This window comes from Anthonomus grandis, chromosome 22 (genome assembly GCF_022605725.1).
Source record: "Anthonomus grandis grandis chromosome 22, icAntGran1.3, whole genome shotgun sequence".
Taxonomy (NCBI): Eukaryota; Metazoa; Arthropoda; class Insecta; order Coleoptera; family Curculionidae; genus Anthonomus; species Anthonomus grandis.
The window spans coordinates 22,015,117-22,039,238 of record NC_065567.1 but is presented as its reverse complement, the minus strand read 5'-3'; the positions used below and the strand labels follow the sequence as shown (position 1 = coordinate 22,039,238).

The following is a 24,122-nucleotide window of genomic DNA, read 5'->3' as shown; positions in this document are numbered from 1 at the left end:
GGTTTTATTTTTGTATCTTTTAGGGTCCAGAGGATGACTTCATAGAAATCGAAAAATCGACCAAAATATATAAATCGATCGTCTGAAGTAGTTTTTTTTTAATATATATACCCAATAAAAAAATAAACAAGTTATAAATTAAATTACGAGAATCATGTATTTGTAGTGTGCACGTCTTAAGGTGGCTGTCCTTAAGAATACAAAGTTTAGAAACTGTTTATCAGGTTTGATGATGCTCTTTTTAGGGGCGAAACACGTGTTACCAAGTAATCAGTATTGACAATATAAGTTCGGGACTTTGACCATAATTGATTTTTTTTTTAAGTTTGTCTCTTAAAGAATAAATAGACGACTATTTTGAATTTTTTTTTATTTTTCTTACATAGTATAATTTTACCTCCTGAGGATGGCCATCTGTATGATCGAAACATGTAAGGCATAACAACTCATAATATTTATTATATTTTTATATATACAATAAGAGTAGAGAGTAACCAAAAAAAAATACATTACCTGGAATTGTGGAGTTTCATTAAATCCGTGCCAAGACATCGGAAGTTTTTCCTCTAAAAGCATTATACCATCATTTGGTTCGTATACGAACTTTGTTTTAGCTTCTCTTGCCCTAAAACATAATTGAGTTTTACATATTGATAATTGATTCTTATTCTAATTGGGTAAATCATGAAAGAAAGACGAAATAAAAGCAGTATAGAAGGGAAAATATGATATATAAAAATATTGTAAAATCCTCAATTTTGAAATTTTCACCATTAAAGATCTTAATCGATATCCCTAGATAATCAACATTCTTAATTTCAAGGCAAAAAATTTCCAGGGAGATAGTTTTGAATGAAGGTAAGAAGAAGGAAAGAGCTATAAGGATCGATACAAGAAACAATTATCCTGCATAGACATCAATCAAGCGATGAACGTCCGTCTTCTTGAGTACAATAAAGCATTTGATAAAGTTCGTCATAACCACCTTATTCAATTGATTAAAAGTAAAATGATTACTTTTGAGATTAAATAATTGATACTAAAATTAGACAATTAGTCCTTATTATTTATTGGAAACATCATTCAGATAGCACTAGAGGAAACAACAATAGGAGTAAAGGTTAAAGAAATACTCATTACCAATATCCGGTATGCAGACGACACCACACTTATTGCCGAAACAATAGAAGATTTATGAAGTTTGGTTTATCAAATACAAACGATGAGGAAAGTAGACTTAACTATCAAAAAGACCAAATTTATGACCATAACAGATCAGTTCAATAATATAAAACCTATGGATCAATGGAGAACTAGTAGAGAAAGTCAGTAAATACAAATACAGGAACAATGGTCAATGAAGCTAATAAGTACATTGATGAAATTGGATAATCCAGAACCATGTTTAACAGAATGAGAAATGTGTTACAGTAGAGACGTACAACTTAGTTGCTATATTGGATGGAATCCTGAAGGTTAAAGAAGAATATAGGTGATCGATTTTCGCATTTGAGATATAGGACATGGTAACAAATAAGAAGATACTAGGAATAATGAAGATACAATTAAGATAAGGAAGTTGAATTATCAGTTGAAGTGATGAGGACAAAAAAATATGTATATGTATTGCAAAATATTATGTAGGTTAAAAAGAAGCAAAGGAAGAAGATGCATTTCCTGGTTCAATAACCTGAGAAAATGGTATAACTGTAGTTTGTTTAAGTTCTTTAGAGTTGCAGGATCAGAAGTGAGAATTGCTATTATGATAGCCAACCTTCTAAGAGGAAATGGTACTTGAAGAAGAAAGAATAACGTGAGAGAAACGTAAATTAAATAGTGATAAAGAACAAAAAAGAAAAAGTTGACTTTCACAAAATATTACTTGTACTCCTTGAAATAGGGTGTCCCATAAATAATGGTAAATAATTTAACAGCAGATTAAAGTTGACATGGAAGTCATTTAAATTTTAGTCCCAATCTAGTATAATACAGACGTTAAGTCAAACATAATTAACAAAAAACTACCCACAAAAGATTAAACGTAACCAAAGATTATTATTGACTATATAATTTCTAGCGCACCTTAAACTGTATGTAAAGCTCAAGCTGTAATAGATTACAAAATATTTATAAATAAGACTAAGAATACTAACATTCAAGATGCTTTTGAGAACTTTATCCGCACCAAAATTCACTGCAAATTTTTGCTAGCCAATATGACATATAGTACACACATAAACCTCTAGTCCAGATGTTATCCTTTATTCTTGAGGTGGTGCATTCGCTTTATCAAGTAGTAGCCTGGATTATCAAGTCACGGCCACACTTTAACACATTAGATTTTTGTGCATGAGGATACATTTCACAAACAAATTAATTGTTGATGAAAACACAATAAACGGAGAGGATGCAATAAGAGAGAAATAATATTTTATCATTCATTGGAAGTGTAATAAAGCAATTTAAATAGTTAATGAACGTATTTTTTTTAAGTGCATAGAAAACTTTAAATGTAAATATTACGAAAAGGGTAAAGTAGGGAAATTTTAGGGAAGTATGCCATTTGCACAATGCACATTTTAAATAAAAAATTAAATTATTTCAATTCTAAAGAAGTTCCGCAGTTTAAAACAAAATTGCTGGTGGCGCCCTCTATGATATACTTTTAAAAAAGGTTAATTTGAAAAATTGCCGTATAAAAAAATCATATTCCAAATTTTGTTAAAAACAAGGGATACATACTGAATTTATGGCAAAATTTAAAAAAAATTACATTAAGTTCAATCGCCCTGTGTTATTTGTGTATTTAAATTAACCTCATTTTTTTAAGGAATCTGTTATTAAGTTCAATAAAATTACACAGTAAAAGTAAAATTATTCAAAATATTTCAAAAACAAACAAAATAGGGTTTTTTTCACTCACTAATATTTTTTTGGTAATTGAATTCAAGAACTATAAAAATAAAAATTTCCTACCCTGTAAGGTGTAATATTTGTCAAAATTCTTACCTGTTATCATATTCCAGGGCCGTAACAGACATCTCAGATACCTTCCTATACAAAAACCTAATAAACCTGTGCACCCGATATTCAACTTCAAAATATTTATAGTAGTACTTGACCCCGTCGAAAACTTCGTTAACTTTATCAAGGCCGTATTTAATGGCTGGTACTTCGCCCAGGTGTTCCAGTTCGGCAATTATTTCCAAGACTACCGCCTTGAGCTCCTTCCCGAACGGTATATGATTAATGTATTTTTCGTTTACAAAATTCCAAGCGATGGTGCCGTATTTATAAATGGCCTCCACGGTATTATTTCCGGTAATATCTTTGTAAAATCTATCGGCATCCCGTGAAAATTTCGTGAACTCCGTGAAATACGCTGACTCAATTATTTTGTTCTTTCGGATGTATAGGAAATCTAAAATCAAAGAGTATTTGTTTGCTGTCAGCTTTAATTCGACTGTTATTTAATTAATGTCAAAAACGGGTAAAAAATTTATGTTTTTTGAGATTCATTTATTGATTATAACACTTACCCAAAAACTCTTTTCCGGTTGTCCAAAGTATTGTTTCTCCGTAGTGAATAAACTTAAGGAAAGTAGGTTCCATTGCAGCTAAAACTTGGTGCCAATTGTCTACTATCAGCTCATAAGTTTCGTTCCATAACATTTCTATATATTGTAAAGTGGCCACATGCATATTTTTTATATAATCATCATATTTGTCCACGATCTTTTCCAAAATTTTTGATAAATGACGCACTGGATCTCCATTAATTAAATCATGGATGAACTTAGTTGTATTAACATAGTATGATTTAACCTAGAAGATCAGTCAGTTAAATATAAATGCACCTTAATTTTACTTAATGATTACCTTTTCAATGACAAATTTAATACTTTCTTTTAAATTCTTTCCAGAGGCCCCCATAATGGTCCATAGTTCTTGGAAAATTTTTGGTAACGATTGAAGATGGGATTTTAAAGATAAGTCATCAATAAGTGTTATAATGACTGTTGAAATATCTTTAATATAAAAGTCATTGTTATTGTACGATGTATTTAGGAACTCTTTTAGATTTTCGATGTCGTCTTCTATTACAGCGAGGTTCCTAAAAAAAATTAAGCTTTGAATAACTCATCTCTACTCACTTGCAGCATAGAAACTCCAATTTAACCAACGTTTAGCCAAAGCATAGCCAAAAGGTTAGTAATCCAAGATTTTCTACTGTATATAATATGCATCAATGTAGTTAATTTAGCACATCTGAAGTTGAGATCTTAACAAACTCATCGCCTGATGCCCTTAAGGGTGGCATCAACTTTAAAGCATTTCTTGTTTCACTGCCAGCGTTGCAAACACGGCGTAATTTAAACAAACGAATCCGTTTGTGGCTACGACACATTCAACCTTCGTCAGAATCCAGACGGTCTGATATTGCATCAGGTACGAATTTTCATATTTTAGTTACTAAGTCAGTTTTAACGTTTTTGATTTATTGAATAGACAACTCGGAGTCTTTCATGCATTTCATAGAAAAATATTAAGGTTATTTATTGGAATTGTAAATTTTTTACTCATTTTGGTATGAATTTACTAAAATTTTTAAAAAATTCATATGCCGCATTTTTGTATTTAATAATGAAAAAATCGGCGAAATAATTCTCCTTTCTTCCAGTTTTATATACTTTTTCACTCGCTTATCCATTTTGTACAGACTAATAAAATAACAATCATATCCATTTAGGTTATGCATTTTTAAATATAAAAGTTATAAATTATAAAATAAAGCGAAATAACCTCCTATTACTTCTGGTTCTAAAAATAATGATTTTAGTATATTTTGAGCATGAACATATTAGCTCGTACAAAATAATAATCATCTGCACTTAAAGTAAAACTTATCATGCATGGAAATATCAAAAATGTCTTTAAACTCCTAATAATCATTTATTAATTTCTACTCAAACTATTTTCTTCTGAAGCTGCTAATATAGTTAGGGAAACAAGTGTAAAAATGTAAGTAATTTATTCTCGAGATGTAAAACATTTTTTTTTATTTACGGAAAAAAAAGAGTCCGCCCCATTAATATTTAATTATGATAAAAGTTAGTGAAATATGTATATTCTATTCTTCCCCTCTTAAAAATTAGCTAATTAATCTTTAGACTAAAAGCCAATAGTTTTAACATTTTAAACATACTTCGCAAGTTCGTATGGAATAACGACCATATCTAATTAACTTATGTATTTTAAAACTGAAATGTCTCATTCAGATGCTTTTACTAACATTTTCGAAAATTTTATGACTTGTTTTATGATGACAAATTTTACTAAAATATCTGACTCACTTCTCTCGTCCTCTTGTAACTTTTGACTCTCTTATATCTTTATTATATTGGATGTGGTGGGTAAAACTATTTCATATCATAATTTGCAAGTTCATACTAAATAAAAAACAAATCCATTTAAATTATGCATTTCTAAAGTAAAACCTATTCTACGGTACGAATATTCAAATGTTAGTTGCTAAGTCAGTTTTAACATTTTTGATTTATTAAATGTATAATTTGGTGTTTTTCATGCATTCTGTGAAAAAATATAAGAACTTTCAATTAAGTTATTGTAAAAATACTAATTTATAGTTTTTTGCTGACATATAAAGTAACAATCATATCCATTTAAGTTATGCATTTTTATATTTATTGTCCGTAAGATTTCTTGCTTAATTTCCGCAAATTCCAGTTAGTTACTACTAAATTTTTTAAATTTATTTTGTACACCTAATAATTATAAAATTTAGCAAAATGTTCTTCTTTTATTTTTGCAAAAAATTATAATTTTAAGCATATTTTACAAGTTTATACAAAGCAACCATAGTCTGCATTTAAATTATGCATTAAAATAAAACTTCTACTGGAATTATCGAAAATTTTTGTAATTTAGTTGGTAAGTCAGTTTTAACATTTTTGATTTATTGAATGGACAATTTGGGGTTTTTGATACATTCCATAGAAGAAATGTAAAGCTTTACTATTGAGTCATTGTAGAAATACTGAATTGTAGTTTTTTTTGTGGAGATTTTGTTACTTTAGGCTTTTTACTGAAATTTTAATCATAAAATTATACCGATTTACGTTATACATCTGACCGTTAAGAGGTGTCCCTCCTTCGAATTTAAATCGAAATTAAAATAGGGTTTGAATTTTGAAAATGGCGGCAAAACTGTTAAAAACTCCTATGGAAAATGTCACACCTTTTAATTTTTTTTAAATACAACACCAAAAGATCTTTAAAATAATGAATTTCACCCTATAATGAACTATTTTAGGGTAAAACTTAATTTGGAAAAAAACGGTTTTCAATTTTTTGTTAATAAACAATTAGTCTTGAAGTCTTATTTTTATCCTAAATAAAAGTTATTAGAAATATTGTGGCGTAATCATGCGTTTAAATAGATCAATTTTATCTGTCATAAATCTGGAGGAAATTGAGAAAAATAATAAAAAAAAAGATCGAATTTCGCAACCTCTATGGGAAAATTCAGACGTTTTATTTTTCTTAAGATAAAGCTGTAAAGGGCCTTTAAGAAAGCTTAATATGAATTTTATCCTAAAACATACTAAAACTGGAATTCTTCGCATAAATCTAAGGATATTCTATTGAGTTATTGTAAAAATACTGAAAAGTAATTTGTTTGTTGATTTTGTTACCTTAGACTTTGTACTGTAAAATTTTCGAAAGTTTCAAATGCTGCATTTTTGTAATTAATAATGACAAAATTAAGAGAAATATTTTTTCTTTCTTTCCCTCAGGTAAATTTTGACTTGCTAATTAATTTTGTCAAGACATAAAATATCCAATCATATCCATTTAAGTTATGCATTTTTAAAGTAAAATTTTTCTTGCATGTGATCCGTTCTACTTGAATCAGTGAAAATGCCTTTAAACACCTAATACTCATTTATTTATTAAAACTCAAAATATTTTCTCCTGAAGATGCTGACATAATTAAAGAAACACGTGTAAAAATGTAAGTATTTTATCTTCGGGATGGAAAACAATTTCTTTTTAATTAAAAAAAAAGTTCCTATTCCGATATAATATAATTTACATTAGCTTAATTAATTTTGACTTTCTATATTAGGCATGACAGGTAAACTATCGTTGCAACTTCAACTTGCAAAATATGATATGATTTATATCAGATTTTGTAAGTGCAAACACACCAATAATGAAATCCATTTAAATTATGCATTTGAAATGTTTGCAAAAAAACTTTCACTGCATTAACAAGTGCATGCTACATAAAAGTAGAATAAAAAACCTTTTTCTTTAACGTAGTTAAAAATATGCAAATGTTATGCTAATAAACTGCTTGTAAATATACCCGCTTATTTCCTTTTACAAAACGATTTAAAAGTACGTTAAAATAAACAGCGAAATACGCCACAATCGCTTGCCATATATCCAAATTAATACCAATTTCATTTGACGCTAAACATCAAAGACAAATTTGATTTTAATCGGACAAACAGGCACAAAGGCAGTGCAATTATATTTGCAGCTTTCATTTTAACTGATACGGAATCTTGTATTATGTTTGCCGATTGAAGTTTTGGTAATTAATTTAAATACCTTCTAAATTTAATAGTAAAACTTTTCAATGTTGTTACTCACCTTAGATCGGTTAGAAAATCAGAAACAATAGGCTTTGAATCCTGCCATATAGCATCAATAGTTTCCATAGACTCCGCCATAACATATTGTCTGGTATCATTTATTTGATCCAGAGCTTCATAATACAACTGCATCGCTTGCGACCGGATTCCATTCTATATAAAAAGATATACGAACATTAATATAAAATGGCAGAGATGCGGCTTTTCGCCATTTTCGAAAAATGACTTTTGATTATACGCTCGGATGTATTTCTAAAGCAGAATTAGAAGTAAATCTCTTTTCGTACCAAACAGTAGCATAGATGTATTAAAATTGCATATACAGAATCATATGATAATAATAGAATGGAAAATATATGTATACTTTTATATATATATATGCTTATAATTTAATAAAATGTTATTTTTCAAAGAATAAAGAAGAAAATGCTTTAAAATATTAACATGAGAGAAAATTAAACTCATTTAAAATAGGTATATAAATAATAAGTTATAAAAACAAAAAAAACGTTTACTCGCAAGGGTAACCCGACCGAAATCTGTTTAAAAACGGGTCAAACTAAGGCTTTTTTCCAACGAAAATCCCACCTTGGCAAACGTGAAACCTTATATAAAAAGCAGACCCTTACAGGTCGTTTCTTAGGTGACAAATCAAAGCTGGTTTGTAGTCCATGAGCAAAAAAAAATAATTTATTTAGGGAGCTATTAATAAACTCTAAAACTTTATTAAATAATTTTAAGGTAAAAACACTCAACTTCATCCATGCTCTATTATATTTATCTAAAATTGTTTGAGTGCCCCTGTATTTTTATTTTATACTTAAAAGCCGTTCATGTGACCCAAATTTAGAATAATAAAGCAAGATTTTATTAAACTAAAGTTTGGTTTACTTTAAAATCTATTATTAGCACAACTGAATCGAGTAGGTTAACCTGTAGTTAGGGCACAAAAACATACGTTCATCCCCTGACTAAAGAAAACTTAATTCTCCATTTAATGGAGGTATAGGGGGTTAAAAACTGACCTGGACGTCGCTTATCAGCTCGGGGCGCCATTTCAGCTGGGACATTATTAATCTTGAGTGATTCAGTTTTAGATAATAGGATACGTCGGTGAGTCTCTTGTCTTCGTAGTCTCGCCATACGTCGAATTCTACGTTACGTGCATCGGGAATTACACCGTGGATGTGCAGGCTTTGACTTCCATCTGGAATTAAATTGATTTATAAATAATTTTAATTGTTTATAATGAATTAGGTAAAGTATACATAGGGCTAAAGAAATCATTTTTGCTTTATAAAAAAAGCATTCTTCAGACAGACTTTTTTACATACAAGTACAATTTTAAGGCAAAAAACTACGTAAACACTTAGTTTAGACGAAATTTGATAAAAAATTGACCCAGTTTTTAAAGAGAAAAATATTTTAAAAAAGGCACTTTTAATACCCAAATCGGTACAAATGTCACTCAGAGATCCAAAAATCAAAAACGATCGCTATGGAATTATGTCTCCCGTCTGTAATTGGTCCAGTCACGTCAAAAAAATTATTTTTCCAGAAGATCCAGAATGTTACTATAAGGGGACATGCGGTAGAAAGTGAAAAAAGGCAGTTTTGACCCCCAAATTGGTATTAAAATCACTCAGAGATCCAGAAATCATAGACGATCGCCATGAAATAATATATCCCGTCTGTAATTGATCTAGTCACGTCCAAAAACTAACTTTTTCAGAAGATCCAGAACGTTACTATAAGGTGAGATGCGGTAGAAAGTCAAAAAAGGCACTTTTGATACCCAAATCGGTATAAATGTTCCTCAAAGATCCAGAAATCGTAGACGATCGCTATGAAATGATATATTCCGTCTGTAATTGATTCAGTCACGTCAAAAAAAATATTTTTCCAGAAGATCCAGAATGTAACTATAAGATGAGATGCGGTAGAAAGTCAAAAAAGGCACTTTTGACACCCAAATCGGTATAAATGTTTCTCAGAGACCCAGAAATCGTGGACGATCGCTATGAAATGATATATTTCGTCTGTAATTGGTCCAGTTACGTCAAAAAAATTATTTTTCCAAAAGATCCAGAATGTTACTATAAGGTGAGATGCGGTAGAAAGTCAAAAAACGCATTTTTGACACCCAAATCGGTACAAATGTTACTCAGAGATCCAAAAATCAGAAACGACCGCTATGGAATTATGTCTCCCGTCTGTAATTGGTCTAGTCGCGTGAAAAAAATTATTTTTCCAGAAGATCCAGAATGTAACTATAAGGTGAGATGCGGTAGAAAGTCAAAAAAGGCACTTTTGACACCCAAATCGGTATAAATGTTTCTCAGAGACCCAGAAATCGTGGACGATCGCTATGAAATGATATATTTCGTCTGTAATTGGTCCAGTTACGTCAAAAAAATTATTTTTCCAAAAGATCCAGAATGTTACTATAAGGTCAGATGCGGTAGAAAGTCAAAAAACGCATTTTTGACACCCAAATCGGTACAAATGTCACTCAGAGATCCAAAAATCAAAAACGATCGCTATGGAATTATGTCTCCCGTCTGTAATTGGTCTAGTCGCGTGAAAAAAATTATTTTTCCAGAAGATCCAGAATGTAACTATAAGGTGAGATGCGGTAGAAAGTCAAAAAAGGCACTTTTGACACCCAAATCGGTATAAATGTTCCTCAGAGATCCAGAAATCATGGACGATCGCTATGAAATAATATATCCCGTCTGTAATTGGTCCAGTCACGTGAAAAAAATTATTTTTCCAGAAGATCCAAAATATTACTATAAGGTGAGATGCGGTAGAAAGTCAAAAAAGGCACTTTTGACACCCAAATCGGTACAAATGTCACTCAGAGATCCAAAAATCAAAAACGATCACTATGGAATTATGTCTCCCGTCTGTAATTGGTCCAGTCACGTCAAAAAAAATATTTTTCCAGAAGATCCAGAATCTTACTATAAGGTGAGACGCGGTAGAAAGTCAAAAAAGGAACTTTTGACACCCAAATCGGTATAAATGTTTCTCAGAGATCCAGAAATCATGAACGATCGCTATTAAATGATATATCCCATCTGTAATTGATCTAGTTACGCCCAAAAAGTAGTTTTTCCAGAAGATCCGGAATGTCACTATGATGTGTGATGCGGTAGAAAGTCAAAAAAGGCACTTTTGACCCTCAAATCGGTATAAATATCACTCAAAGATCCAGAAATCATCGATGATCGCTATGAAATGCTGTCTCCCGTCTGCAGATTGTCTTTTGTCATTGCTGACAGCTTTCTTCTGGTGTACCATATTATTCACTTCTCGTCTAAAGGCTTTCAGTTCCACTTGACAACCAGTTTTTTTTTTAATTTTACCGGTACAGGGGATGGATTTGAAGGTTAACCGGGCCAAAGTCAAGGTTAACCTTCGTGCAACACATAACGAGAAGACGTCATGTTTAAGGCCTCCTCACACCTCTACCAACCTCAATCTCATTTAAACATAAAACTCTATTTTTCTTCCAAATTTCATCAAAATCCACAATAATTCGCATTTTCACTATTATCCGCCCTAGTACATATTATATCATGGCTAGCCGGACTTGGATTATTATTATTATTATTATTATTATTATTATTATTATTATTTACTATTCTATTATCCTTTGTATTAATAATATACGTATTTTTTAAAGAAATTATTTACATTTTTTCTGGAAAAAAACCGTACTGTAGCCTAGTCAAAATGTTCACTCAACAGCATCTCTACGTGTCTTATAAATCAACACATGTAACACAAATAGTATTATTTTAAAAATAATGTTATATTTTATTAAGTTTTATTTATCACACGCCTCGGTTTTTAGTATGTCCAGGTATTATTAATATCAGGCGAAGCTCCTAATGAAAAACATCCATAAATGTGAAAATTTATGTATATTGCTATAAATTTAGAACGTTTTTACCTGCCCCGCTCCTCGTTGCATTATACCGAATTATATTTTACAATCGCCGCTGCGACGCTTTACCAAAAAAGCTGTTCCGAGGACGACAAAGTTCCCAGCGAAACACTGCTATGAAGCTCCGTATAAACGATGAATAATTCTCTCCCTTCTGCTTTCATATTTGTATTTAGTTTTATGCCACCGTTTACCTATTAATTCACTTTTATAAAGTGATTTATTATTTAGAACCTCGATTAAAATCGGCCTTAAAATATTATTACTTTCCGCTTTATATGGGCTCACTTTAAATTATTCATTTTATTTCGAAACTCATTTAACGCAACACCAGATGCCAAATTATAAAAACCTCACTTCAAAGCCTTTATAAATGACCAGATAGTTTTATCTAGCAATAAACTTACCCTCGGTTAGGTTGACATCAGCATAAAGTAATTTTTCAGCAAAATTAAGATAAAACGATCCAGCGGTATAATTTACACTGTGGGCAGCTGTCATGTTAGCAGTGTATATTGGGTAATTTCCGCCGTATCTTCCCCAGAAATGTGATTTACCAATGATATCGTGTTTCTAGAAAGTATATAATATTACTTAGCTTCTCCCTAGTATACTTAAATATATTTACCTTGAAACTAACATCCTTTAAATTAAAATCAACCTTAGCAGAAGCCAAGGATGTTGTCAAAGGTAAATATGATCGTTGATATTCGGCAGTGTGTTCAAATTGACACATCTCAGGACTATAATGGAAAAGTCCATTACTAGTCAAATGTAAATTGGTAGCATTATGTTCGGCCCAAATGTTGTACGTATAGGAATATGATGGTGTTGACGATTTATCGGATGCTCGTACACCAACTGTTACCATTTGCTCGGCGTTTGGCGAGTAGTCAATTACAAGTTCGCCGTCTAGTGATGAATTGTCATAGCCGTAAGATGATACAAGTGAAACGTCCTAAAAAGATTTTTTTTTAATAGACAGAGTAAAGGTATATAAGGGCGCCAACAAAGCATATAAGTCCTTAATACCACCAAAACTCTTCAAATGTTTAAATGTTTCAAAAATATGAATAGTATGTTTTTTCTTATTTAATTGAAGAACTCCATTTTGGAGGTAGAGTCTAATAATCGGTGTTTTTGATTGTTTTTTTTCTATCGGCAAAACTAAAACATCTTCCTTATTATAGGATATTTTATGAGTTACACTAAATAAATGTTAGTTCAGAATTAAGAATATTAAGGGTGCATGAATTTGAATCAAATTATATTTCTTTATGATATTTTTATTTTTAAAAATATTTTCAGAAATTAATTGGAATATTTTAAAATGGAATTTGGGCATTATTTTCTCAATAATTTTATATGGGAATATAAGAATGAGTCTTGAATCTTAAAAACTAAAAGAATTAGAGACAGTTTAGAATTGATTCAAAATTAGGAATTTTAGTAATTAGAGAAGATTTTCATAACCCACATCCGAAACATATATAAAATGACGTTTTTTGTATAGAAATTGGAATAATAATACCTAAATTAATTATTAAAATTACTAAGATAATTTTTGGTAAGGTGAAGCTTTTTCAAAAGTAAATTTGCCTGAAGGTTCTGCATGACATGAATTCATTTAAATATACATAATAATATATTATTTAGTAAAATCACAAAGTTTTACTAAATTATATTTCGTATGAAAATTGTGATTTGTTTTACAAAAATTTTTCAACTGTTAAGGTACACCATGAAACACAAATTATGCCAATGGTTAAATTTGATATTTGTTGTTTTTTTGACGACGAAAATCCTTAATATAAAAATACACAAAAAGTTGATTTTCTTTTATTAACTTTTAATTTAATAAAATGTTTATTTTTGAACTTGTTGGCGCCCAATGTGTAATAAAACTTTAAAATAACCGAAAAAGCACAAAACTTTAAATTTTTCATAAAAAAAATACAAAAAATTTGAATTTTTTAACTAATAACTTGTTGGCGCCCAACATATGGTAATTTTAGAAGTAGTATTTATGTTCCTTGTCGTATAACGATATTGACGATTGTATTAACGATAACAATTTAAAGAGAATCCCATCATTACGAAACGCCTTTGTATTATATTATTTAGATTATTTTAATAACGAGTTTTTGAAATCCAAGAATTTTTTTTAAAATTTGATAGGATTTTCTGGTACCTCAAAAAATTTAGAATAAAAAAAAATGTCATTAAAAGTCATCAAATATGAACATTTGAAGCGTATGTTGCAAGAATTTTGCTTACACTTGACATAATAGGAATTATATAGTACTTAAGAACCACTTAAAATATTTTTGTTTTTTTTTTTACTCCAAAATAGACGGATTCTTGAAGATTGATTTAAGATTAAAACATTAAAACAGTGAAAATTAAAAATGTATTCTTCTGAGAACGGTTTATCTTAAGGAATTTTATTGCTTATTTTAACAACATATAGTCTAATCAAATTAGTACAAAAAAGCACAAAATTTAAATTTTATTATTTGGCGAGTTATTGGTGCCCAACATATGGTATAATTTCATAACTCATTAAAAAAGTTCAAAACTTTGAATCTTCTCTTCATACTCTACGAATTTTTTTAAATTTCTTATTTGGTACTTATTGGCGCCCAACATGTAGTAATTTCATGAATAGAATATATGCTTCTTTTCATTATCAACAGTATTCATTATCATGTAACAAAAATAATGCATTGATTTCCATAGAGTAAATAATCAATGAATTACGAGAATCCCATCAAGATTATATCTGAACATCCGTTTCTCTGTGGATAACATCACTGAGACTAATGTTTATGGTGGAATTACAGGAAAATATATGACTAAAGGTATTTAAATCCAAGAAAGGGTATTTCTGCCGCAATAATTTGATAGGAGAACGTTTCTTGTTGAGTTAGAGAACATTTTCTTAATCAAGGTCCAAAAACCATCAAATCAAAACCTTTGAAGCATATATTGTAAAAAAATTTACTTAGCAGACATAACAAGGAATCAAAATTTTGCACGTACATTTTCTCTGACAAATCTAAAAATACTTAAAAATAAATAGATAGATTATCTTTCACTTATTTGGCACCTCCCTCTTCTATTGCTTATTTAATTTCTACTCTCTACTTACTTTTTGAAAGGATGGATGTTTAAGTACAAGACTGAGCTGCCCTCTGTTCAAATCGAGTTTCCTCCAATCCAACGCGGCTTCGACAGTCTTTTTATCTTTATCCCACTCAAGCAAAATATCAGTGGTGATAATAGAGTCACTAACGTTATAGAACGCCTGACCGCTGACGTTTCGTCGTGGGTAGGATAAATTCACCACAAACATCTCGACATCAAAATGATCGTCCTTAAAGGGGTTTAAACAAAGTTAATTAAAATCGTGATTGGAAGAAAATTAAAATAGCAAAAGGATTTCTTTTGTTTTTGATCTTTAGATAAAACGTATACAGTGAACAACAGTATGCAAGAGACGTTCGTGTAAGAACTGTTTTGTAGATTGTTTTCGTTTTAATTAAAAATTAATTATTTTTTGAAAAAGCTTTAAAACCATATTTCTACGCATTCGTGGTATAATTTTTTATTAAATTAAGGCATAACATAAACGGACATGGTGCACATATTATAAAAAAAATGTATTTATGTAAACAATTGAGCCCCTACTTACCACAGTTTTATTAATAAGGCTAAAATCGTATTCGATCCAGACTTTAGGGCTAAGTTCCAATCTGGACCGTTGACTATACTTTTGAGACTCAATTGAATATCCTGATGATAAGTTGATAGTTCGATTGGAATGAGTTGCTGCTATAACAAATCCTTGTCCATTATCATGAGTTTTGACTTTCACTTCTCCTGTTAAATTGAATTTTGACTGATTTTGTAGGTGGTAGAGGTGCAAATTTTTTTTGTCCTAAAAACACATTTATAAGATGTCATATTTTACATATTAAAACATATGTGGGAGTGCTGACAAGTCAGATAATTTTGCAATGATAACTTGGTGGGGTGATATATCTATCTGGAAGCATAAAGCGAAAGGGTTATTGATTTAAACTTTGGTATATATTCGAGGGTGATGAATGTTCGTCGCTTTAGTCTCTCCATTCGCTTGTTTGAAATATGAGCCACGCGAGGAAAAACAAACGGTTTGCTGAGCGCAACTCATAAGTACGCTGTAGCCTGTGGCAGATTGCTATTTCTCTAATCCACCGAAATATGAATTATCGCCAATTTAAACTTTCCGATTCAGCACCACGGCAAAAATTGCTGGGTCTTTACTAAAATGCATCGCTTTTCGCCCCATGCTTCTCTTTTTGTCTCAAATCGTTTATATTATGAAAAAACTTGTGTTTTTTGCAAAAATGTTTGGGCGTGTTAATTTAGTTTAACTTGTTAGTAATTTTTTTATTAATTTTTTTTACTACACTAAAGCTAACTAATTATGAATGGCATTTGGACATTTAGCATGATATCTGTCTGGTCAATAAAAAGGTTCTAAATTATAAACACAAAACAATAACGTCTAAATTCAAAATATAGTTTCACAATTTGGGAAAAAAATCACAGTAAGGTTCATAGAGGCCGAGTTAGTGTATTTTAATCTAACTTTAATTTTATTAATAAGACTCATTTATTGTTTACTAAGTCATGTAAAATTTGGCGACTTGTTTTCTGAATCCATTCCTGTAGTTTTGATTTAAACCGTTTTTCTCCAATTACATTTTATTCAATATTCTATTGCTTTTTTGGAACTATTACTTTTTTCGGCGATTTCTTGTAGCATAAGTACGTACTCCAAACGTATTTAATTTTTAGAAATATTCATTAGCAAATTTTGTATATATAATTTTCTTATGTCGAATAATTTCGCTTCCTTAACTAATAAATCAGTTGGAAACAATTTATTTTTTTCAAACATTATTTTGAGTAGTTATTTTTGTATGATGTTTAGTCGTTTAATGTGAATCTCTAACTCCTCCCCAGCTGGTAAGTAAGTTGAGATTGTATTAACGAATAATAAATTATCACCAGGGGCCGTATTTTTGAAACCATTCGAATTTGATTCGCATATGAAATTAGAGGATGTCGCACGAAAAATCGATATATGGTATTTTCGACCGCTTCGCATGCGGTGTCTTGAATAGGTATATACCATTCGAATTTCAAAGTGCGTCTGCGATTTTCAATTTGAATCTGCCACTTGTCTTGATTTTAAACTAGCTTTGTTTTTTTGGAAATTTTTGTGAGTTCGTTAAGTATTTTCGTAGTGTTTTTTTCTTGTTTATTGAAAAAAAAATTACCAAAAATCAAATGGCAAGATTAAACAATCTTATGCAAAGAAACGTCGTCAATGCATTAGAAGAGACTGAAACTCTTTAAGGATTTACTCTTCATTTCTTGACCCATTTGAAATGTATTCAAATGCTCAATTTATTAAATTATATAGATTAAGCAAGCCTATTACGATGGAATTGATGTGCTTTTTATGTGCTCCAGAGACTGTGTAATCTGTCCGCTACTTTTATTTACAAGGCTTGTGCAATTTTAGCTGAAAAATCTTGGGTGAATTTGCCCGACTTTAATTCTGAGTGCTCTTCCATAATTAAAATTAGTTCTTTCTTTTGCTTGCTCGACACAAAACCGCAATATTTTTTATTTTTTGAATCTATCTTAACAAAAAAGTCAATTCGAAAAACCCAAGAAACGCCATAAAAAAAACTCAAAATTCCCTGATGTTTTTAAATTTAAATTTCAGGTTAGGTTAAAAAATCTTTATCTTCTTGATCCCGTTTGACATGGCCTCCAATAGCACTCGACTTTGCTACGTTGCCGCTACATTTCATGCTAGTGAAATTTCGAATGCTGTTTAAAAATGCACTTTTTAATTCGCATGCGAATTTTGCCGCTCGACTTTGTTCGCATTCGAAGATTTTCGCATGGTTTCGAAAATACGGCCCTAGGTGTTTAATATCTAAATAAGTCTTTAGGTACTTAAATTTGGATACCAGACCTCTGAGCTTTTAAATTACGTACAATAATTCCTAAGTATTTAATGGTCTCTGTTTCGGGAATTGAGATTTTTGGATTAAACATTAACGATTCCATTCTGGGAAGCTTATCATTATAAGATGTAAAACTAATATATTTTGTTTTCTTTACATTAAGTGAAAGTCGGTTATTCTGGAACCAATTTGAAATATATCTAAAATCTCTTTCAGCAGTGTATTTTAAATCTTGCCACGTGTTTGCCGTATACAAAATTGCAGTGTCATCACAATTACTTCAACAATAACAATCTCCCCATTGGAATTTATTTTTAAAAGACTTAACGTATATTATAAAAAGTAGCGGACCTAACACTGTGCCCTGAGGAATTCCATAACTGTACTCGATTTACTTTTACATACTGATTCCTCTTATACCATAAGCATCAAGTTTATTTAATAGGATTCTATGGTTTATGGTATCAAATGCTTCCGATATGTCTACAAAAATGCAGAGTGCATGTTTATTTTATCTAGAGCATTATATAAATCTTAAGTAAGATTGAAAATCGCGTTTTTAGCTGACCTTTTTGGATCTCAGAAAATATATAAAATTTTTCGAAAAATTTTACCAATCGAGATTTTAAAATCTTTTCTATGATTTTGGATTGGTACAAGATCCGCTCTTGTGTGACGATATTATAATTCCAGTCTTCAGAATATCCAGAAAAATACAGTGGTAAAACATAGGTTGATAATGTATGCTAATGGATTAGAGGTTTCTTTGGCCACTTTCTGTAAAGTTTCTGCTCTTATTGTGTCAAAACCAGGCGATTTCTTTTGTTTAAGTTGGTGTATTGTGTTTTCCACTTCTAAAGAATATGTGTTTGACAAATAAAATTAATTTGCAAGATATTCTAGGTTTTCATTATGATTATCTGTACAGGCCATCTATGCAGCAAGTTTTTCTTCTATTTCTCCAAAAAATTTAATAAAATATTCGGATATATCCTTGTGACCCTCTATTATATGTCCTGTAGTTGTTTTTAGTTTCGCTATTGATTTTTGCTTATTACAGAGACTATTTACACATTGAATATAAGATCGGGGTAATTTTTAACTACTCACATGCCAGTTGAATATCATAATATACAGATCGTGTTTTCGTTCGTTACTTATAGGAAACCGCATAGAGGCGAAATTTTGCAACGTCGCGCGTGTACGAGTGCCTGTGACAGAGCACCGCCCTGGCCGGCCCGAGGACGGGATTAGTAAACATCTGATTTTCGTAATCTTAAAATGTTTAATATGCTGTGTTTTGCATAATGAAAATTAAAGCGTTATTCTAATAAAAAATAAAGTATCAACTCTGATAAAAATATAATAAAAAATCAGAAATAAAACTCTAATAAACAAACTTAATAACATATCATTTTTTTAAATAAAAAGCTTAAATAAACCGCATTCTTTCGCTAAACAAAAACTTAACCTATCGTAAAAGCTATTTTGCACCTCCAAAAGAGTTTCAGGTAAAATGGAATTAACACCTTCGACAATTTTATTTCGCAACTCCTCTAAATTTGTTGGCCTACTAAATTCATGCTTGTAAATGGTCTGCTTAAGGTAACCCTATAGATAAAAGTAATTTGGAGACAAATCTGGAGATCTAGGAGGCCATTTAATATCGCCAGTCCCACTAATAAGGCCGTTAGGAAAAGTATTTGTTAAAAATTATTTTACCCTAGCCGCGTTATAAGCAGGACAGCCATCTTGCTGAAAATAAACCGATCCCAGGTCTACATCAGGTAGGATTTGAATGGCAGGAAGAACTTGGTTTTGCAACAACTCAAGGTACTTTTGGGCATCAATAAAAAATGGCGCTATAACATTGTGGCCCAAAATACATTCCCAAACATTCAATTTCTGAGGATACTGGGTACGAAACTGAAAACTTCTGTGCTCGTTTTCCTGAGACCAAAAACGAACAATGGAAGGATTGTGTTTGCCATGTAATGGAAAAGAAGATTCATCAGAAAACAAAATATTGTTTAAAAAATATTCGTTTTCATTTGCCTTTTCCATCATGGTTTCACAAAATTCCATTCTTCGCGACTGGTCTTCAGGAAATATTGCCTGAGTTTTTGAATACGTGAAACATTTGTACCCATATTTTTTGTACTGCCGAATTGCCTCCATAAAACCATTTAATTAGTTGAACTCTTTCGGAAGGGCTATAAACAGCCATAGTGAAAAAAACATGAAAATAATGCTCAGTAACACAGCAAAGTGAGGTCTGCTGACTCCTGGTTCAAAAAATAAAAACGAAAAATTCCGCCGCCTGCAAGCCGCAACCAAGCGGTGTTGCCATTATTTTGGGTAATACGTAACGGGTAATAACACGATCTGTATATGAAATTATGTGAATTATGTTAACATTTCCGGAACTACTTATATCCATATAGCCTTTTCAATATTTTCCAAATATAATGTAATCGAATTATGATTTTTGTGTATAATGAGCAAAATTACTTAAGAAGAAAGTAATTTTAAGATGACTGACCCCACTACTATCGACGATTCTGCTGTAATTACAATTTTTAGGTATGATGTCCCATTTTGAACCTAACTATTATTCAGGAGGGTAATAAAATTAAATTTTTCATATATAGTGAATGTAATTACGTAATAAAAATATACTTTCAAGGCGATCCAGGCAGTAAAGGAGGAAAACGGTAAAAAATGCCAAGGAACGTAATTAAATTACGATTTTCGTATAATATGAGCGAAATTACGTGAGAAAAATATAAGTTTAATGTGATGCGGTTTTTATTATAGAAGAAAAATGCCAACGGAGCAACAAATATGTCAATTTTTGTTCTACCTCTAGGCATGGTAAAAAAAATGAATATTTTAATATTATGTGATTTATTTCTCTGGTGCAGTCTCAAATGTCAGTAAATGCATCTCTTTTGGACCTTATTATTTATTCCGATAAAAAATTCTTAGTAAGAAGTAATGTTGATCCGACTCTGTACGGGTCAGAACATTTTGTTATGTTCCACCTTGATTTCTAAGTCGTCCCCTTTTTTATTGGCATATAGCCGACTTTCATGATGATTTAGTAATCTGAGTCTTTTTGATAGACATGCACCATACATTGAAAATAATAAAACTTGGATCACAGGCATTATTAGGCATCTTATACTTTAAAAATATGTTTTTTTTTTAAATTTCGAAAAGGTAAAATCAGTAAATTAAACTGTACCAATTATCGCAAACTTCGGAACCAAGTTACAATAGGTATTGACCAAGATAAAGAATGATAACTCTAAACAAACTGGAATACTTCACTCAAAACCTCGTAATTTAACTTCTAGCCATTTAGCTGAACTCGAGACGATTAATAATTCATTCGTAGATAGTGCGAACTCGCATCTTTTAAATCCAGAAACTTTGCATTTCATTTCTAAAAAAAGGATATTTTTTTTTGGTGGCATGTGGCAGTTATAATTTTTATATTTTATTTAATTTGCCATTATTAACATATCGCATATTTCTAACTACTCTGATCATTGATTCAACAATATTCTTTATCCTTTATGCAAATTATGTTATTGCTTCAATCTGCAATCTTGTATTTATTTATTTTTTATTTAATTAATATATTATATTGCTCTTTAAATTATTTAATTATTTATTTTTTTAATGTTGTCTTATTTTTAATATCTAGATATATCTAATTTATAGGACGGTTCTTAGCTATATTATCCTATCTTAAAGCATTTAAGACAGTGAGACACACGCGCCGCTGGGGGCTGAGGGCGACTTAATACAATACAAGGGATATTGACCACGGAAACATAAGGGAATGAGACTTGTAACTAGGATAATTATTCTAATTAAAAATTTAATTAAATACTTTTCCAAGGAAGGTAATTAGATAATTAAATACTTTTACATTTTCTAGTGCCAATAAATGCACAATATTAAACGGACTGACAACTTTACATCTACTGGCATCTCGATTTCTTGAGTATATTTTTTACATTCAAAAAAATATGTGATTTAGGTCACAGGTAACATTACAATTTGTGCACAAATGAGTAGGTAATAGTTTAATTTTATTGAGATATGCTACCTACAAGCATGTCCAAATTTCATACGAATTATAGTTGAAAAAAATCTGTTCTTTTATTTCTTAATTTTAATCTGTATTTTTTGAAATTATCTGTCACAAAAAAAAAAGTTCGTTAATATTTTTTGAACTGTTTGTAATTTATTTTAGTATACTGATGGTAAGAACACTTGCCGAAATGCATCCCCTACAAAACTTTTTTATATTCTATATTCTATGTTTGCCCAATATGATTTTCTTTACTTTTGAGTTAAGTAGTTTTTTATGTTGACTTGCAATAAAAGGTGACGTAATATTAAACAAGTGCGAGAACGCCAATGCATATGGCATATAAAATAGGTTGTCGCAGTAAATTTAAAAAATATAAAAAAAAAAGACAATCTTTGATGTATTGGAAATACGGGATAACGGGAAAAGGTTTAATACAGCAGCAGCGAGAGGTTCTGGAATGACTGAGGAATCGGGAAGTGGTAATGCAAGGCGAGCAATAGATTACAAAGGATTTTATGGGAGAAGCTGATTTATTTGATGCACCCACCAGAGCTGGAACGATGTAAGCGTCCCTAGGCGAACCGTTTTCCTGGCGATGCACATAGTCGGCTCCGATGGGGATAATTTTATTTAATAGTTCCACATGGATCGTGTCCGTAGCTGCGTCCGCCTCTGATTTGGACAGGCAATTATATTTGGCATCGAGAACATTGCCGCCGTTGTAGATTACAGTCGCTTTGCCCATGCTGAGATCGGAGTTTTTCTGGAAAATTGCATTTCATTAAATCTCGTTTCCGATTTGCTTTGCTCGGAATTAATAATTATTAATGGAAATTAGGTTTTTTTTGCCAATAGCAAAGGATATATTTTTGTAAACAAGCTTGGAAATTTTAAAACTTTAAAATGTTTATAATTCTACAGGGTGACCCCGTTCAACGAGTCAAAAATGCTAGAATATATACATGGTCGAATGTGCGTCGTTTACAAAATAATCGAATTTTATTCAATGTATTAAAAACGCTTTTAGTGATTTTTATTAAAATTTTTGGATTTTTTAAATCATAGGTAATGAGGCCACTTTTTAAGTAATTGCAGTTGATTTGACTCCTCCAGGAATGGACTTGCAGCACATGAGGGTTCTGTTCTTTGGCAAAAAAGGTACGGTACCACTGTTTTTTTGAAAAAAAAAATTTTTTTAATCATTGTTAATAAAAAAGAGTCTTTGAATTTTGCACTCCGACGCGCCGTTTTCGTGTTAAAAATAACATCAATGCAAGGATCCTTTAAAACGTGTTTTTGATACAGCCAGAAGTTCAACATCATTACCATAAATAAACAATTTACTAATACTTTAAACCAAATATTCAAAGTGTTCTCCATACATTTCCACACATTTTCTGCACCTGTTAAGCCAAGAAGCCTGGATCATTCCTCAGAAATTCCGCAAACTTTATCCAAATAATATTAAATTGTATGTGTTTTGCATATATGATGTATTTTAATTTACTATACATACTTTTATTTTGTATACCTTGTTTTTATATTAGCTAGTTCTGTTTTCATGATTGCTTTTTCTTGTATTTTATTATGGCTAAAGATCCTATTATGTATATTTAATTTATATTTTATAAAAACTACTTCAGATATAGATAGATTTTGGTTTAAATTTTTTTATTTAAATTGAATATAGGATCTAAATTTATTGAAGTGCTCTTCAGTGGTTGATGCCACTCTCTTGTTTACATTTATGTATCAACGCTCCTATTATCTGTATAATTTTTTAATTTACAGATTACAGATAATTTAATAATTTTTTTTTGTAGTATTCTAGTATAACACGTTTGTTAAATACAATAATATCATCCATTTTTGGCCCAGAAATAAACATACAAAATTGACGAAAACAAATCTATAGCATATAATTAATAGCTGCATGTGTTTCGTCAGGCGTAAAAAAATGGAAAAAATGGATAATATGTTTCTATTTAATTTGAATTAATTATTTAATTTACGAATTTTAATTAACTAAAAATTAAACTTTTTAGTTAGTAAGAATTTAAAATGCCTATAGCTCTATATCTTCGATGATATATGGACGAAAAACTGCATTTCATTAAATGTAGTTTTTTTTATTATGTAGTCACTTAATCGATGATAATTATTAGTGCAAATTAGACTTTCTAAATGGACCTGAAAAAATTTTACTGAAAAATTATGGTAGGCAAAAATTTAAATTATTTACACTAATTATAATTAATTAATTAATTGGTTTATAAATTTTCTTTTAATTTTAATTAAATTATTTAATTTTATTTGAAATAAGTAATAAATTAAACTTTTTA

General features: G+C 30.4%; 1 protein-coding gene across 1 annotated transcript in view; it reads right to left on the bottom strand.

Moving 5' to 3' along the window:
• LOC126748627 (apolipophorins) overlaps nucleotides 1-24,122 on the bottom strand; it is a 159,640-nt gene that overhangs the window by 30,047 nt on the left and 105,471 nt on the right. Inside the window, exons 35-45 of the mRNA XM_050457977.1 lie at nucleotides 22,328-22,543; nucleotides 15,335-15,580; nucleotides 14,792-15,016; nucleotides 12,269-12,598; nucleotides 12,048-12,213; nucleotides 8,711-8,892; nucleotides 7,684-7,838; nucleotides 3,880-4,114; nucleotides 3,540-3,825; nucleotides 3,010-3,421; nucleotides 514-625 (exon numbers count right to left, since the gene is read on the bottom strand). Of these exons, the coding sequence (XP_050313934.1) occupies nucleotides 514-625; nucleotides 3,010-3,421; nucleotides 3,540-3,825; nucleotides 3,880-4,114; nucleotides 7,684-7,838; nucleotides 8,711-8,892; nucleotides 12,048-12,213; nucleotides 12,269-12,598; nucleotides 14,792-15,016; nucleotides 15,335-15,580; nucleotides 22,328-22,543 (2,565 nt within the window). The remainder of the gene's footprint in view (nucleotides 1-513; nucleotides 626-3,009; nucleotides 3,422-3,539; nucleotides 3,826-3,879; nucleotides 4,115-7,683; nucleotides 7,839-8,710; nucleotides 8,893-12,047; nucleotides 12,214-12,268; nucleotides 12,599-14,791; nucleotides 15,017-15,334; nucleotides 15,581-22,327; nucleotides 22,544-24,122) is intronic.